The sequence below is a fragment of the Orbicella franksi genome, chromosome 13 (assembly GCF_964199315.1).
Source record: "Orbicella franksi chromosome 13, jaOrbFran1.1, whole genome shotgun sequence".
NCBI lineage: Eukaryota > Metazoa > Cnidaria > Anthozoa > Scleractinia > Merulinidae > Orbicella > Orbicella franksi.
This window is the reverse complement of record NC_138157.1, coordinates 4,156,520-4,175,231: the sequence shown is the minus strand read 5'-3', so window position 1 is coordinate 4,175,231 and position 18,712 is coordinate 4,156,520. Positions and strand designations below refer to the sequence as shown.

Below are 18,712 nucleotides of genomic sequence, written 5' to 3'. Positions count from 1 at the left end.
TTTGTTAGAGAGCACGTTGATCTGTCGAGTCAGAAGCATTGCCGCTTTTAAGCCGCAGGCAAATACTGCTTACTCAAAATATTGAAACCTTTGAAGGTTTCTGTTACATGTAATCGTAGCGCTTGATCAATTAAAACGAAAAAGAAACCAACATTTCTTAAATTTCGTGTTCAAGAAGCTTTCTAAGTTAATTATTTAACTATTCGCAACGGTCCCTTACATTAGGCGAGTTTAAATAAGAGCTCTGCATCTCATTTCAGCCCAGTTCGCGTAAGAATCCTTCGCTTCGTAACCTCACGTGTTGTATCCTATGCCGGATGATCAAGTTCTCGTCCATGCTGTTTGCACAGTTCCTGATTCCTTCAATTGAACTAAACGCGTACAGTAGGTCCAGTTTATGGAAACCCAAATCTGGCACTCTTACTGATACAACAGAACTTTTTCTTGTTGTTTGTTGCTTTTAGTTTTTTTTACGAGCTTGTTTTGTGCACTTATTGTCCCATATTTCGTTGCCTGGTTTTGGTTTCCCTTCCCGTACGCCCTTTAAGTATTTTCACGCTGTTAATTTACCGTTAAGTCGCAGAACTGTTTATTATTTTATGCGTGCTTTGTCTCACAAACGCCGGGTTTGTGCAGTGCTTTTTCCCTCGACTCCCTAGAGGTATGCAGGCTTTGTTATATTCAGGGATGTTTTTGCATGCGTGCTTTGCCTGACAAACATCGGGTTTGTGCAGTGCATTTTCCCTCGGTTCCCCTTAGTTTGCAGGCTTTGTTATATTAAGTATTGTTCTTGAATGCGTGCTTTGCCTCACAATCATCGGGTTTGTGCAGTGCTATTCCCTCAGCTCCTTTTATTTGCACGCTTTATTATGTTTTGTACAATTTAGTGATGTTTTTGTCAACGTTGCTTTGCCTCGCGCATTCCGAGCTCTTGCAGCACTATTCCTTTGGCTCGGTGTAATTGCTACACGCTTGTTTTCTTGGTTTGTACTATTCAGTAATATGTTCTCCTTGTTTTGCGTTTGGTTCTTACACCTATGTTCTTGTAACTTGTACTATTACCTTGGACTTATGTTATTATGCACGTCTGTCGCATCGTTTCTCCTCCTCCCACGACAACCTGCAATGGTGTCTAATGCCCTAATCGGGTTACTGACGTTCAGGCTGCCATCCCTTGGGTGAGTTTCTTCTGCACCTTTTTGTTTCTCCTTAATCGTGTGCCTTTATCCCACTCAAAGACTGGCAACTTTTGGTTACTTTGTTCACACCCTCTTCCCTTACAATTGCATAGTTCTTTGTCCTAAGTTTTAGGTAGGTATAGGATTTGCTAGTTTAAATTTTGGGTTTCGCTTTTGAGTATTGGCAATTATTTCGGGGCTTTACTTAAACGTTCAACTTTTGGGCGCGGAACATTTCTACATCTCTTATTCAGCGAGCGTGAAAGGGACTGTCGCGAATTGTATGCTATAGGTTGACCGCTATGCCTTGTAACCAGCAAGTGTTATGGTAGGTAATAAACTTGCGAAGTTAAACCTCACTTTGCACGTAATTTCTATACGTACATCTTTGTGCGAACCACTTAACCACAGGCTTGTCTACTAAATAACGACTACAGCAACCTTTTCTTGAATTCTCTTTAATTTTAGGAGATAAAAGAAACAACAACAAATCAAATCGTCCCACCTTGGACTTTGCACTCAGATCACAAAGCCGCGACACAATTATTATTTCATCATGACTGAACTCCAGATTTCTAATGTCAAGTTCCAACAGGAGCGAAGTATTTTTCCAGTTTTCGGTTTAAAAGGGTCGGAACTTGCTTTTGACAACTAGGTAAGGTAAAAAAGATCTGCATACGAGCCAAGTGGCCCATCAGGCCGGAGCTTATCCTGGTTTCTGTAGTATGAAGCGACTACGAGTATTTCTACTCCCCTCTGGATGGGATACTAGTCCATTGCAGGGCTACCACCCCCCCCCCCCCCAGCATTTAACTGCCCGCCGGCAAACCACCATCAGATAGGCCAGTCTTTTCTCAATTTAAAGTGGCGAAGCGAGTTTAGACTCGGGATTCACCCGAACCCAAGGGAAAATATGACGAGCATGATTTGCGAAAGTGCTAAGAATTTTTTTAAGGTAAATGTACCTTAATTATTTGCTGGATATCAAAATGATATGTATAATAACTCTCTTGATTATGTACGTGGTTCGTAGATGAATTTGAATCTGAGTGCAGAATATTCAACTGATTTCGTATGCCACGTCAAGTATTAACATGAGTTATTATCCAACTGCAGCGAATACCGTCCAAATAACAGTACAAATATACAGCGATGTTGTACACTTATTTGTACAGTAGAAAACCTGTATGCCGGACAGGTCGGCGAGCACACACAAAACTGTCACACTCTCCGTCTTTCACTGATAAATATATTGACTACAGCAGTTGGATAATAAATTTCTTATTAGATGTTTTGGTGTGTAGTATCGCTTTATATTTTTATTAGTTGTTTGTAGTTTGACTCGCCCTAAGGGCCCTTCAAAATACGGCACAACTCGTAAAAATATATAGAGGATATTACACGGTGGCGAGAAGATATGAATTTTATGTTCGAGTGGCAAGAACAATATCTGACTCGTTCGGTGCGCTCACTCGTGAGATATTGTTCTTGCCATCAGAACATAAAATTCATATCTTCGAGCTAACGAGTAATGTTCTTTTTATTACATAGACGTACTGATGACGGCGTTTTTAACGATTTTCCGAAGATTTCCGACCACTTTCCGAAGATTTCTGAAGATTCTCCAAAACTTATCCGAAGGTCACACGAACGTTGCAATTGCCGAACATTTACCGAAAATGTCCCAAGATTGCCGAAGATTGCCGAAGACTTTCGAGGAAGACCCGAAGATGTTTCCCTGTTACACCAACGAATTTAAGTACAATTTAAGAGACAAACTTGATATCAGTGAAATTATCGATACCTTTACTAGTGAGGAAATGGAAAATACGCCACTCGAGTCCCGGATGTAGTTTCGTATGAATTTTATGAGTGGTGTATTTTCCAGTAAAACACTCGTGTCTATATAATAAACAGCGATACTACACACCAAAACATCTAATAGGATATATTTATTTTATTCTCTCAGCGTTTGAACCGTCGAAGCGTTTCCATAAAATGCTGCACAAACGGATCATTTGGCTTTCGCTTTTCGCAGTGTGTTTCCAGGTTTGTCACTTCTATTACATTTTACGTAATTCCTGGGTTTATAACCCTATTTCAGTTCAAGATGTATGATTTTAAAACCCTATTTCCCTCTCGACCCAGAAATTGATATTCCTCTTAGACCCACTAAATTTGTCATTTAAAACCTCCAGGCAATAACATCCGAAGAAGAAAAGTTCCCTAGCAATGGAGCCATAATTGCAGATTGCAAGGGTTCTGTTTTGACAAAGGTCTTCACTGGAACAGACACTGGAGAGAGTTTCACGAGGCGCGACACAGCTGCAGACTAAGATGCCAGTCCTTATCGAAAGAAGAAAGCAAAATGGCGCAAAAAGACAACAAGGTTTCCTTCAGCGGGGCTGTTCGGTTGATTAAAATAACAGCAGTAGTAGTCCTCTTCTGTTTTAAGGTGGCCGAACATAGTTTTCGCGCGCGCTTTTGCTGATGCCATCCAGCGCGCGCACAAGGATTGCAACAACAAACATGCCGCACAGGGAGCCCTCACATCCGTTTAGAATATGAATAAAAGATTAACCTACCTTTATCGCGCGTGTTTTTTGTTTTGTAGACAAACAATAGACTGCAAGGCTGATACTACGTGAAAAACGTTTCGAGACACCAACATGACAAGAGCCGATAAAGTAGGATCGCAACAGTGGACAGCTGTTTCGCCCTTCTTGGGGCTCGTCAGCACTGTGTAGCGAAGATATGCAAAATGACCCGTTCAATATATCAAGTTCCGTACTTTGAACTCACTTGCGCCCCGAAACACGCGTTGCCACATCACTTGTTTCGGGGCGCAAGGAGACATAGTGTCAAAATTGGTGTCTCGAAAAGCAAAAGAACAAATGTGGCTGGACAAGGCCACCCTAAACATTTAAACATTCAACCGCATGGCCAGTACCATGCTTTAAAAACGCAGTGTATCGGATCTGAAAAGACCTACGGTCCGAAAATACATAAATGAGAAACCAGAAACTGCAAGGGACCGCATACGATAAACGTTTTGTGGCGGTCATTTTGAATTTTTAATACGCGGTCTGCTAGTGCGAAGTCTGGAACCGAAATTACGGAGGTCTGGGACTGGCGGGAAAATTCGCAAATTCTCGGGGGATCCAATCGCTCACCGAGTATAATAAAGTCATTTTCTTAGAGCTCCGAGCAGGCTCCGAGCGATTTCCGTAATTTCGGTTCCAGACCTCGAACTAGCAGACCGCGCGCGGATTAAAAAATTCAAAATGGTCGCCATAACACACAAAACACGCACGAGAAAGGGAGTTTAATCTTGTATTCATATTCTAAACGGATGTGAGGGCTCCCGGTGATGCCGTCGATAGAGAGATCATTTTATTTACTCAACACCAGGACTATCTGTGCTATTTTTCTCTATTATTGAATGTAGTGTATTGATGGCTTTAGTCTTTTATTACAAATATATGTTAAAAAAGCTAACGATGCAAAGAACCCAGCAATTCTCAGCTTTTTCTTTGTTATCGAAAGAACCCAGTTAAATGCAGCGCATGCGCAGTTGCTCAAAAATCGAGACCGATTGCTTTTGCAGAAACTTGCCGATTTCTAACGGTCCAGTCGTTAGAATTTCAAGAAATTTGGCAAAAAAAAAAAAAAAAAAGAAAAAAAAAATAGTTCAGAGACCACGTGCATGATCTATCACAAAAAATCTGAATTTTGACATAGGGAATTTTTAATAATACAGAACATGCAGTGAAAACGATTTACGGCGAATTACGAAAATCGTCTATGTCAAAATTTTTGCCCCCCTAGGGTTGTGGCCCAGAGGCGAGGAGGCACCCTAGGATTCCCCTAGGATTCCCCGCGTGTATACATACAAGGAATTTCAAAAAAGTAAGAAATGTGTTGGTAGTATGTAAGGAATGTGTTGGTAGTATGCAAAGCGTTCTCGATTTGATGAAACTAGGCGCGCACGGTGGTCTCGGGTAATGTAGGGCAAGGAACGCGGGCTCACAAAACGGCTTGAGTGGTGTCGGGTACATGATATGCTTGATTTCCAGGTTCTTGCAGCCACGAGTTAGCGTTTCGCCATCTTCTAGCATCGTTTCAAGGTTCTTGTAACCACGAGTTCGCGTTTCGCCATCTTCGAGCAGCATTTCAAGGTCTCCCAACCACGAGTTCGCATTTCGCCATCTTCGAGCAGCATTTCAAGGTCAAAAAGTGCTCTCCAATTACAATATGCAGCAATATGGCCTGCATGACGATTTTAGCGCGATCAAATGAATTCGCTTCGAAATGGCCGAAATTCTCATCTGGGACGAATTGAAAACGATTTCAAAGATCCTGAAGATGGATTTTGGGAGAAAAGCAACTCAGAGGGTATCGTAAGAAATTCTGAAGTATACTAGAAATTCGAGGCCAGTGTTAAATCCCGTTCCGATCGCCAGTTTTACCTTTGGTATCTCGTTTACTCGGATCGCTTATTTGTATTGAGTAATCCTAAGTAGCGTAGAGCTCATGTGACGGTTGGGTGACTTTGTAGGGATCCAAATGTAAAGGCAATTGTTTTGCAGCGTTTTCGTTGAGGTCAAAAAGCTTGACTCTAATTTGCATATATGGTGACTGTAAGGCGATACTTCTGTTTACGTCTCGGAAAAAAATCGACTTCCGTTCTGCTTTCGAGATACGTTTGCTGTCTTTGCTCGTATATCAAGACAAATGGTTTGTATCAGCATCAAATTGGAACAGCAGAGTAGTTTGGCTTAATTTTTTTGTTTCGCTATAGATTTCTAACCTTTTTTTTCCTATAAAGTTCTACTGAGTGAAATTTTTGTAAAAGAAATATTTGTTTCCATGAGAGATACGGTAAACTGCTCTGCTGTAAATGCTTCGTGAGAGTATTATGTAAAGAATATCATGTGATAGAATGAGTTAAACAGAATGTGTTGGTTTAGTTAACTTAGTTGATTGTTTGGATCATATTTATGGTGAGACGCCTAAGGTACTGCAACAGTATGAGTGCTATAGTTTACAAAAAATAAATTTTTTAGTTCATACAAAAATGTTCAATATTATTGTTTTCAATCAGCAGAAATAAAAGAAGGCAGGGGCAGATTTAGTGATAACTATTACTAGTATTATAACAGTGTTGACAGAAGGAATTTAATGTCAATTCGTAGTGGGCAAATGATGAAAAAAATCTAACGACTGGATTTTTTTTGAATAAGCAAAAACCATTTTTTAAGCCTTGTTTTTAACCAGCTCCGTTGCCATGGAAACAGCACACACCTTAGCCAAAATGCGAGAATAAACCCTTTTGTGGTTAACCTTGACTCTTGCAAAAAACGGGCGCCAAAGCATAAATAGTTTAAAAGTAATGGTGAATTAGGCATAGGCACTTGAAAACTGTGTTTGGCCACCTTAATTGCTTGGCAAAGCCAACGCAGTTAACATACCAACGTATGTCCTATGTTATTCTGGGGAGCAAATATCTAATGTGTTACAATGCACGTTGTTACCATTCGATGCAAGTTTTCTTCCTTTTCACTGACCGAGTCCCCACCACGTGACGTGCAAATAAATGCCTACAAATAAAGGTCCAGTCCCGTCTAAACGTGCTTTGCTACAAACAAAATTCTACTCATGCGTAATCATAACCACGCTCTTGAGTGAAAAATTGTAGATCACTTTATGGAACTATCAGTGATTTAAATATGAAAAAAAACAACATGGTGATCGGTTGATAAAACAATTATAGAATTCAGTTGTTGCAAGATATCGTGATTTGTCAGTGTCTCGCAGATCAATTATTTTCCTCAGCTTTCGGCCTCGACAAATTATTGATCTGCTCGCCACTGACAAATCACAATATTTTGCTCAACCTCGTCCGATAATTGTTGATTTTCCTTCTGCCTAGGTGCATATGGCGAATATAATATGAGTCGTACTCGATAGCTGAACGTTTTTGTCAAGAGAAGCGAGGCGGATCGCACAACAAGACACCATTTGAAATGCCTACTTCGTGTAAGACACATGTAACTAGAAAACACATGTTCAGTCCAAATATGGTAAGACAAGCCATATACCGGCGCAACAGGGGGCATCTGTTGAGTAGAGGTTTGTTTCTACTGTAAGCGCTCGCAATTCGCGACGCTGCGTGTTGCGAAGATCCATTCTTAAACGTATTGTCTAACATTTTTTGAAAATTAAGGAATCTAAGACAAAACTCAACCAATCTAAAACCGGTCAGTAAACTCACCTCCAAATTAATAATAATAATAATAATAATAATAATAATAATAATAATAAAACAGCTGTGAGGGGTAGAAGTTTCTTCTGAGAAATCGCTCGTATTTTGCTGGTGACTAAGGCTTAATACTACAAGCTACAAGAAAAACAAGGTTAGGATAAAAAGCTGTCCATCAAGTAACTGGAATCTGAAAATAAGGCTTAATTGGTAAGTTCTATTTCAGTCGTGTCAAATGTTAACTTATTCAAGTCTCAAAAAAGTCATTAAAATTGTTTTCAAACAGCTTAATGCCAGCACAACCGACAAAATAGAACATGTTGTTCCTACAGACAGGCTACTGGAACGTCGCTGAATAAAGTAATACCAGCGAGATTAATGGGGCTAGTGCTAAAATTACAGTCAGCGACTTTCACGAGTCGGTCTTAAGGACCCATTAACCGATCTTTTCGAGCCGTTGCTAAGGAAAATTTATTCTCATATAACCTCATCATTTTTAGTTAGTTCAGAGTTATTTCATGTGTTTTAACTTTTTCATGATCAGTAACATTAGTGATGATGTCATCAGGCCACGCCCATGGTCATGTGACTAATACAGAAAAAAATGCAAAGGCTCCCAGGCAAATTACTTTATCGGGATTTTTTTCATTGATTTAATATTTTAATTTAAATCCTCATTACGCTATGCATCGATTTTGTTTCATTTCTAAAAGGTCGGATTTTGAAAGCATTTCAAAATATTGAAAAATTCGTAATTCTCTGAAAAAAGCATGATTTCGAAAAAGGAATGCATAACTATGTTTCCAACATTGGCTTTAATCGAAATTCGTCGAAAAAGGCTGGATTTAATGAAAAACCGCGTTTCCTTTAGCATTTAAAGAAACCGGAAGTGCGCCCGATACTCTCTCCTCCGCAGAGGTTCCCAATGGGGCTTTCGTTGTAAAAATCCGCTGGGCAAGGTGGGTGCAGGCGCAAAAGAACGGGATCCACTGAGCGGGGAACCTCTGCCAGAAGCTTGTCGTTTTCTGGTACATCCTTGTCGTTTTCTGGTACATTGATCAATTTCTCAGCCCTCGCGGACTTTGCGAGCTTGAAACTTGGCAAAAATCAGCGCTAGGTATGCTACTACAATTAGCAATCGTTATTTTCCAGACAACGTTACATATTTTCGCAAAAAACAGCAAAAATATTGTTCTCCGAAGCCCCCCCTGGAACCTGGCTGAAACTATGGGGAGTAGTGACAAGTACGTTGTTTTTTGGAGGTCAAATGTCAAAATGGCGGAAGCAAGAGAGGAAGCGCTTGACATTTCCTTCCAAGAGATGTCTCTTGAAGGTAAATATTCCTCTTCTATGTCTTCTTTTTGTCTTTTATCCCTACTAGCTGCATTTCGTTTATTAAATTTCGGCCTTTAGTTCACTAACTTTACAAAGCCATAGCTTCGTTACAAACAAATCTGTCTCTCGGAAGTAACAATTAAGCATATAAAAAGTTACAAACAAACGATTTAAACTTTGAAAACTGTTCCGTCTACTAGTTTTTCAAAAAATCGGTATCGCAATCCGTTTCAATCTTATTTAATTTTTTTCTACATCCGACCGTATCTCCTTTTGTATATATATGCTGTGTTATTGAAATGCTCTATTTTAAGTGCTTTATGTGCTTTTGGTGGCCATTTTGCCATGTGTAAATCCTTTAAACGAAAACCTCACAACCTCCTTTGGTTTTTTAGATGACCCACAGAAAAGACAGTTAACACCATCGAAGGTTGAGCCCACCAGTAAACGGTCTCGACAGAATTTAAGTGGACGATTTTACAAGGACAGGAAAGAAACGTTTTCTTCTGTTCTCCAAGAAAGGTTTGTGGAAAGTCCAGGGAAACAAGCCACACAAGAATCCATTCTCAGTGCTTTACAGTTAAACAAAGAAGAGAAAGGGCTGGCCACACGTGCTGTAACAAAAACATTCCCCTCTTCCAAATTAAATAAAAGAAAAGGGGTTTATACTAACATCAGAAAAGCAGTTTCTTTTAACTGTGAAGATGATAAATCAGGAACAGTTACTGTGGATAGTGAAATAGCTAATGTACAAGCCCTTATTGCTGAGTCAAGAAAAAGAGGAAATGATCTTCTGGAGGATATTATTGCCAAGGTAACTGCTGGAGAGACTAATGCCTTGCAAGCACTTTTGTTGGCTTACAAAACGGAAACTGAATTGTTAACTGCTAAATCAGAATTACTTGACAAGATCTATGAGCGTGAAATTCAATTTTTAATGAGAACTGATCAGTCATCCACACTTTCTCAGTCAGAGAAAACAAAACTTACAGAGGAGGTAGACTTGTTATCAAAAACATTAAGTTTTGGATTGAGAAGTGGTGAGGAAGTCTTTATCAATGAGGAGATTTTTACAGATCTTGTAAACAATGTTGCAGAGAAGTTTCCCTTTCTCTTTGACATTGTTAAGACTCTCTTTCCAAGTGACGACAGGAGAAAGGAGAAAGGAGCAGTTCACTCTCTAAGCCTATTAATGAGCCTGAGAAACAATCAGTGCCAAAATGATGTAACATTAGTTTTTACAATTCTTCTGGTTGCTTATGGAGCTGGTACACGAATGGTCAATATGCTGAATAAAGTTGGATTAACTCTTCACTGGGACACTCTTATGTCATTCCTGGACAGGTACAACAGGAAAAAGTTTGACAAACTGCACTCTAATATACCAGCAGAGAAACCCTTGTTTTTGCTATTGGACAATGTGAACATTCACAGGGGATATCAAAGACACCATAGGTTGTTTAAGGTGCCAAAGGTGAACATGTGGAACTTCACTGTTAGAGGATTACTAAACCCAGACATCACTGGCATTGAAGATTTGTTGAGTACACCTGACACTTCACTGCAGAACCAGGACAATGTGGTAGGGTGGAATGCTAACAATATACAATTGGAAAACTGTAATGAACATTTTTTAATTTGGCAGAAGTTCAGTAAAAGTTACATTCTCCAGTTGCTTTATGATGGATTGAACAAGATTCCACCACATGAAAAACCCATTTGTGAAATGAATGAAAAACAATGTAACCAGTGGTTGTCAAATGCTGATGGTTGTACCCAACAGAATGTGAAACTGAGCATTCCCAGCATTGAAAACATTTTTGACACAAGTATGTCCACAGTGAAGACTGATGTTCACATATTACCTCTGTCATTAGAAAATAATGCAACCCTTACAGGAACAAGTGTGATTCTAGATCAGTTTGCTGAGGAATTTGGCCTTTGCAATAAAGTGGACAAACTGGAAACATTGCCATTTGACAAAAGGAACAGGAATTTCAGCCTTAAAAAAGCCAGGGAACATGTTGAGTTTTTAATCATGTTGTATGAACACAGAGATGAAATGGCTGACTTATTAAAAACCTTGGAGGCAACAGAAAAAGAGTTTGACAGTTCTCAAGAGTTAACCACAAATGATGATGGTGATGATGAGCTTGCAGGTGATTCTGATGATGAAAATAGAACAACTATTCAGCAAGCTAAGAGTCGCTTTGCAAAGTGTGATCAAGTTTTCACTGAGCTGTATAATAACATTGCAGATAAGGTGTGGGAATCTAAACAAAGTGATTCAGTGGAACGTGTTATTCAAGACTTGAGCAACATTAACCTGCAGGATGTTAGAGACCATCTTGGCCGTACCTTGTTACATATGGCTGTGGAACAAGGAAACTATGACCTTGCTTGTTGTCTTATGCAAGCTGGCTGCAACCCAAATGCAAAAGAAATGTGTGGTGCAACACCTCTTGTAATAGCAGTGATAAAGAAAAACAAACAGGTCTGTGAACTTCTGGTTAATCACAGAGCTTGTGTGAGAGGGCCTTTGTTCACAAATATTCCATGCCCACTTAAAATTGCAGAACAAATGCAACTAGCTGAAATATATGAAGTACTGAACCCACAAACGTCAGATAATGAGGATGATGACATATCAGGTTATGATGACTCCTTTAAGAGAACAGATATTTTGATCAGGGATGGGTCTGATGAACCAGTATCACAGGTGGATCATAACTTGGAAGGATTTGTTACAGGCTTAGTAGGAGATCAAGGCACCTGCAAAACTATCAGGGGAGTGATGGGGAGAGCTTCAGCTTACGAGTGGGCAGGGATAATACCAGGTGATCTGCATACAAAAGGATACCTTTGTGAAACCTGTTTTAAAGAACAAGGACCTGGTGGATTCCACTACATTGCCAACAAGGTAATGAAGAGACCAAAGCTCATTTCTGATGTTTTCAAGAAGAAAAAGTTTGAGACAGGAAATCAAGATCGAATAAAAGAAGCAGTACAAGACTGTGCTAGGTCATATGGAATAGCTGCTGTAATTGAATTTGCTAAAAGTGACTGTTATCCAGGTCCGAGAGATAGGTCAGCTAGCCTCAGAAAGTCAGGGAACCACAATGATGTGATATATGATGCATTCATTAAATGGATAGAGCAATCAAGTGAAAGGAATGTTGCTTTCAGGTACTATTCAAGAATGTTCCTGTACTATGGGCCTCTCCTTGAACTGTTTGACATCTCCACATCGCATGTTTTAGGCCAAGCAAGAGAGGTTTGCTATATTCTGCAGTTGCCCACTTATGCTCATTTGAATTTCAAGAACTATTTCACAGAAACATTTGCTCATGTTGTCAATTTTCTTGGAAAATGGCCTTTGGCATTCCGCAAATTGCTTCAAAAGAATTGTGCAGTTAACCTTTCTGGAAAGAAAGGGGGAGCCATGGAATTGGATGCATTTGTGGAAGCTGAAATAGTTCAGCCACTCAAGATCTATGTGTCAGGTAAGAGCAGTTCAGTTGTAATGATATGACAGGTGGTCCTGACCAACCAGCACAATAGTGCCCTAATCATATGGGAAAATTGTCTGAGTGATGAAATTAATTCAAATTTGACACTCAGTTGAATACACTTGATACTAAATGACTGGTCCTGAGGGAAAACAGTTAATTTTGTTCAAGGAAAACAAAGTTAACTAATTGATTTCCTAAGGGAGTAAGTGATTTGTTATAATTCATAATTAATACATAAGGATGGCCCTCAACATTTGCAGGCAAAGGTGTACTGTTACCCTCTGACGTCATGGATTTTGTAATGTTGCCCAGACTACAATGTATAGCAGGAAACAGTTTTATTGATACATGTCATGCGAACTTAAGAGCATGTGTTCTTGGGGGAAAATTTCAGTTTTGTAACAATTTTTGTCATGTCAACTTTTGTAAATTTCATATAGCTCACAGGTCTAAAGATAAGTTGTGAATGAATTAAATAATCATATATATTTGCCAGTTAACAACTGGTTCATGCTTTAGTGAGCACAATGGAGGTATTTGATTGCAAGCCTCTGCTAGCTATGTTATAAATAACTATCGTTATCATCACCAATCAAATACCTTACAAAAATGAATTCATTTGATCAAACTTTATTTTTGTGTAAAGATGGCCAAGCAAGGCACTCTCTCTTTTAATGTTGTGGACACCTATTGAACATGAAATATCAAAAAAAAAAATTCTATCACTTAAAATGTCTAGTCTTTAAGTAGTTGTCAGAACATTGTCATAGTATAGAAATTATTATAAATATGAAAAAAAAAACCTGACTTATGTAATATGTCTGTAATTTTCCATTCTAGGACATACCTCAGTGAAGATGTGTGAAAGGATAATGTCTAGTATTGATCTGTTTAAAGCTGTCAGGAAAGCATATTCCTCCAAACAAGGTTGTGATGAGCACACCACCCAAAGACATTCTGTTCCAAACTCTTTCCTAGACCAGCTTAAAGGCACGTGGTTTTGCTTAAAAAATGGATTCTTCAATGGAGTTCAATCGGATGACCCCCCTGATGTGTATACTCTTGAAGGCAGTGGCAAACCAAGTGGTAAAGTTCAAAAATGTCATTTGGATGTCAATGAGAAGGGCACCAAAAAGGTTGCAGAGAAATTCAAGGATAAGCTGTATGAATCCTTTCCTGACATACACTTTGACCTTTTGACAAATTAAGTTTGAAATTTGCAGTGTGAAGTTTTACAATTATGAAAGTATTTATCCACTGCTTAAAAGGCTAACGAAGTGTAACATGAAGTACTTAATTGCCAAGTGTCTTTTACAGACAGAAAATGTGCAGTTCAAGAAAATATTCATATACCCACCTCACAGAAGGTCATTACAAATTTGAGGGGATAAAAAACCTTCTGCAGGAGGGGTATGGATGTTTTCTGGAACAACACAATAAATAGAGCCAATTGCAAGTCAGGAAGTCACACAATTTATAATAATTATTTCTTAAGTTTCCCTCAAATTTTTTGAAGGTTAATTCTATCATTTTACATGTAGAAGCTATTCCTAGGTGCTCTAATGATAGTCAGATTGTTGGGAAGGTGCAAATAAAGAAAAATTGTGTACCAGTAGTCAATAACCTTGGACCAAAGAAAACTTAGTTATTTAAAGCTGACAACAGCAAACCCAGTTAATCACTCAGGATGTACTTTTTTGGTCTTTCGAGTATTTACATGAAATTATTGTCAACTGTTTGCATGACCCCAGGGGGATCATTAAAACAGTCATGGATACAAGTTCAGGATTTTTTGTGCTGCATTAACCCTTTAAGGCCCTAGTGTGATCAACTTCAAATTTCTCCTTGCAATATCAATATTAAGTCAATCACCAAAGAGAATTTACCTTCAAACTGAAACAAAAATTTCTCATAACTGCAGAAACAGCAAATTAAAAGTGCAGAGATCAAGGAGAATTTGTATGTTGATTATGGGGTTTAAAGGGTTAAGCTCTTACTGAGGCTAATTATGTTTTAGTTCAGGTCAACATGTCTGATCCTGATAGTATGCCATTTACATCACCAACAGTTAAGAGAATGTTGGAAGATGCTCCATCAATTTTCTCTTTGAGGAAACCTTTAAGAATAAGGCAGTATATGAATTTTACCAACAGCTTTCTTCCATTTCTTCCTGGTAAAAATTCCTTAGCCTTGCAATAACTGGTAAGTTTATCCAAACCATTAGTTAAGATCTCAGCTGATGCAGATCCCATTAAAACTTGAGAAAGCAAAGTAACAGTCACTTTTCCATGGCCAAGTGGCTGCATTTCTATCAGACAGTGGATGACAATTTTGGCAAGTTCTGTCTTGTCACTTTGTATTTCCTCTGCTACAGGTCCTCTTGTGCACACATCACATGCCTCCTCACAAGGGATTGAATCATCTTCCCCAAAATATGATAGTAGACCCACCTGCCTACACACATTAGAGTTGTAAAAGAAATAGCTGGATTGATTGAGTTTATTGTACCTTTCATTTCTGTTACCTTCATCTTGAATTTTACTGATGTTATGCAGATGAAAAGACCGGTTTTCAAATTTGAACAAAGCAATGCATGTTGCAGGATTTCTGTCTCTCCCAGCCCTTCCAATTTCCTGGTAATAGTCTTCAAGGCATTCTGGGAATGTTAGGTGAACGACAAATCGTACATCTTCTTTATTGATTCCCATTCCAAAGCACTTTGTTGCACACATAACTTTGGCATTGCCATTGCTCCACAGTTCTTCATGTTTCTTTCTGTCAGTATCATTTAGGGTGCCATGGACATATGTGACACTTATGTTGTGTTTCTTTAGCTCTTGAGCCATGTCCATTGCATCCTGACGCCTTGCACAGTAAACAATTCCACAACTATTCTGAAATTTCTCCTGTAGTATTGTGGCCACTTGTTTCTTTGCATTGTCTTTCTTCTCTTGCACTTCAATAAACAGGTTCTCTCTCATAAAAGATGTCTTGATTACAGTACACTGCTGGAGTTTTAAGCTGTCAATAACTACCTGCAAAGTATGGGGTGTTGCTGTTCCAGTAAAAGCTGCCATTGCAGTTCCAAACTTTTTTAGTTCTCCTAGTCTTGTGAAATCTGGTCTGAAGCCAACTCCCCAGGAATCGATGCAATGAGCTTCATCAATGGCAATGAAGGCCAGCCGGCTATTGCCTTTCCAGTTAGATAAGACATTTTGAAGTCTTACATTAAAAATACATTCTGGACTAGTAAAAAGCATAACATATTGGAACCTAAACCGAGTAAGACCGTGAACTACAAAATCCGTCTCTGTGTCTGTGAGTGAAGAGTTAAAGTAAAAGGCAGACACACCTTTTTCCCTCAGAGCAGCAACCTGCTCTTCCATTAAAAATTTTAGAGGTTCAATAATGACAGTTAGACCTTGCTTAATTATGGAAGCAATAGTAAAAGTTAAGCTTTTGCCTCCCCCAGTGGGCATCAATATTACACAGTCTTTGCCCTCAACTATGGCTTGGATGGCCTGTTGTTGTCCCTCACGGAAGGAATCATATCCGAAAACTGTCTTCATGACATGGAGAGGTTCATCTTCTTTAGACACGGCATCTGGAACCCCTTGCATAATTCCAGCATGAACTGGCTGGGTTTCAGGTGCAGGAGTAGGTAGTGGACTTGCCTGAAACTACAATTTAAATAGCAGACAAAAGATTATGTTTGCCACATGAAGCAGTTCTTTTGAAGATGGTGAAGGTATTTTTAGGGGGGGGGGGCATGGCAGTGGCTGATTTCAACAAGAAAATTGGCCAAAAAGAATAGAATATATCTGGGCAAACAGAGGTTAATTTTAATTAATTTGCTGGTCAATGTTCTCCTGTTATCAGTGAATTGTAACACATAGGTAATGAGAATTAAAGAAATGATCTCCAATGATGAATATTTACTTATGTCTTGATGTGTATACAAGTTCTCTCAACTAGTACTCATGAAAATGTTTGAGACCAGTAAGGATAATTTGTGAAATGGTGTTTTTTAATTTCTTTAAAGGTACTTAATTTTAAATACTAGTGTTAGGATAGAATTTTACAGCACTCACCCAGAGGAGTCAGAAAATAATCTTGTCTTTATGGGTAAAAATTGTATGTTTTAGGTGCAGTTCTGGAAGTCTCAAAATTCTACTCTGTGTATGTTAATTTAGTTAAAAGTTAAAATGAAAGAATAAAAATTTAAAACATCCAACAACAAACAGAATGCATTGTTTTATTCTATGGTATGTCTTTCATATTTTCATCCACAATTAAATTTGGAGTGGGACAAAGACAATTACCCCATTTATCTTTCTAGCTACCTTTTTATGAAACGTGGCTTCTGCATAGATTTTTTCCTTATTTCGCCACAAGGCAAATGTTGACCCCAACCACTTGTTCTTCACGGCAACTGTTACAGGTTTATTTCCAGCCTCCAGCCAGTTCAATACTCCTTTATGCCAAAGGTAAAGGCCAAACAGCTTTGCTGCCTCTTTCTCGTGTGTTGCCACTAAGGCAAAACATTCATCATTGAATTCAATGGTGAATGATTCATAATGAGCTGAATTCTGGATTGTTATAGAAGACAGGTGATCAGCGAGTTTAATAACTAATTATGCAACGTTAAAGATGAAAATTAACTGCAACTGTATGTATTTAGTTGAAGTTATTTTGACTGTTAAGTATTTTTGGTGTTTGTGCAATAAAATAATAAATGGAATAATTTATAAGTTTTCAAGGGGATTTCCAGCAAATAAAGACTATTTACAAGACTGACACATCAACGAATCAACCATTCCTGAGCTTTATTTAAAACAAGAAAACAGGAAATTTAATACATATCTTACATGTATTTTTGTGCTGCTTTTAAAAGAATATTTTGGTACGGATTGTTGTTTATTAACGAAAAGTCTTTCAACTGAAGCTTAAATTTATCGAATTTGATTATACTGCTGAACAGAAAGCTCCTTTTTACAGCAATATTTTTCTTACAGGAAATATATCAGCGATTTGATCGAGTACATTTCAAAATACACATGAAAAGCATTTATTTGGTCGAGGAAAAATATGACTAATAAGCTTAAGTTTAGCAGCACTACAAGGAAATTTCGTTCTCGATAATCAATGAATTTAACAACACTTCAAAGAAACCTTACTTGTTCTCTTCTCTTTTGAGACAGAATCAATAAGTTGTTCAGAGTTTCATCTGCCAAACGTTTCCTTAAGATATTCTTTCCTTCTTTAATTTCTTGATCGCCACATGGCGGATCTCGCGAATGTCGAATTCTGAAGTGATGCTTTAAACCATCGCTACATAGCAAAATACTTTCAGACAAACAGTCTTTATGAGGACAACAAAGTTTTCCAGCTTTCCACGCATCCAAATACGTTTTTTGTACTTGAACATCGCGTAACCGCAGAACAGGACATTCCAATCTGGCCGCCATTTTGCTGACCGACAAACATGTGCGGCATACCCCGGTGAGGAATACTGATGAAAAGTTACCTCCCCCAGATGGCGGCCATATTGGGCGTGACATCTGGCAGAGGCTCTCGCGGCCGCTCTCGCCATTTTATTACGCCTGCACTCACTACGTACAGCGGACTCTCCCCACCTAAAACCTGTCAGAGCCTCTGCGGAGGAGAGAGCGCCCGATAGATATTGGAAGTTACCCTATCAGCGCGTGCGCAATTTACACTACCAGCGCACTTCGGTAAGATCAGACAAAGCCACACGGAGCTAGTTTTTCTCTCTCTGTTGCTCCTGTTTATCTCTCTTTCTCATTTTGTCTTTGCTTGTACTTTTTTTTTGCTTTGTATTTTGTGAAACACAAAGAAAAACTTCTAAAATGTAAGCGAATTTGCAAGTTTTTGAGTTGTTATTATTTTCCGCGCTCAGGCTGACGTAAGTAACCGAAGTGAAATGTCACCTCCTTAGCAACGCGCGCGAGCGCGCGCATGAATCGGTTAATGGGCCCTTAAGATTTAATATTCGAAAACTTGAAAGGCAAACATTATCACCCAATGTGGAGCCTTTAACAATTTTTGAACCTTTGCACTGTATTTTTGAGTGTAGAGGTAAAAGAGATGATTAAAGCCGGACAGTTTAAGAGCCATCAAATTCAATAAATTTTACATGTTAAGCCTGCAGTTTGCCAAAAGAAAACTAGTTTTTAATTTTCTGATCAGTCTGGCAAGACCGTCGCTGTCTGTATATTCTGTCAAATTTGCGTGAGACATCGCTAGAAATTCACGTCATTCTTATGACATGGAAACTTCATCTGAAGTGACATTTAAAATTAAGTAGTTTTATCGCAACTCAGCTTTTATTCGGTTTTTTTGACGAAAATTTAAATAAAAAGAAACACAATGTAACTAATGAACGGGCAGTTTTCAATTCAAGA

At 38.7% G+C, this 18,712-nt stretch overlaps 2 protein-coding genes across 2 annotated transcripts in view; one reads left to right on the top strand and one right to left on the bottom strand.

The window, feature by feature from the left end:
• Positions 1-4,850: 4,850 nt before the first annotated feature.
• LOC145465572 (adenosine receptor A1-like) overlaps positions 4,851-18,712 on the top strand; it is a 29,794-nt gene continuing 15,932 nt past the window's right edge. The window contains exons 1-2 of the mRNA XM_081449348.1: positions 4,851-5,573; positions 7,111-7,310. The gene's annotated coding sequence lies outside the window, so the exon portion shown is untranslated. The remainder of the gene's footprint in view (positions 5,574-7,110; positions 7,311-18,712) is intronic.
• LOC145466155 (ATP-dependent DNA helicase RecQ-like) lies at positions 14,306-17,860 on the bottom strand. The gene is made up of 3 exons (XM_081449918.1): positions 17,465-17,860; positions 16,631-16,876; positions 14,306-15,967 (listed from the first exon to the last, which is right to left on the bottom strand). The coding sequence occupies exons 1-3, from the start codon at positions 17,846-17,848 to the stop codon at positions 14,306-14,308; spliced, it is 2,292 nt and encodes a 763-aa protein (XP_081306044.1). The 5' UTR covers positions 17,849-17,860.

Excerpts from the sequence above, each read along its gene's own strand:
- LOC145466155 (XM_081449918.1), bottom strand. The coding sequence starts at position 17,848 with ATGTCACGCCCAATATGGCCGCCATCTGGGGGAGGTAACTTTTCATCA. Across the intron at positions 16,877-17,464 it reads CTCAAAAGAGAAGAGAACAA|AATTCAGCTCATTATGAATC; the intron begins GTAAGGTTTCTT and ends ATAACAATCCAG. Across the intron at positions 15,968-16,630 it reads AAGCCACGTTTCATAAAAAG|TTTCAGGCAAGTCCACTACC; the intron begins GTAGCTAGAAAG and ends TTTAAATTGTAG.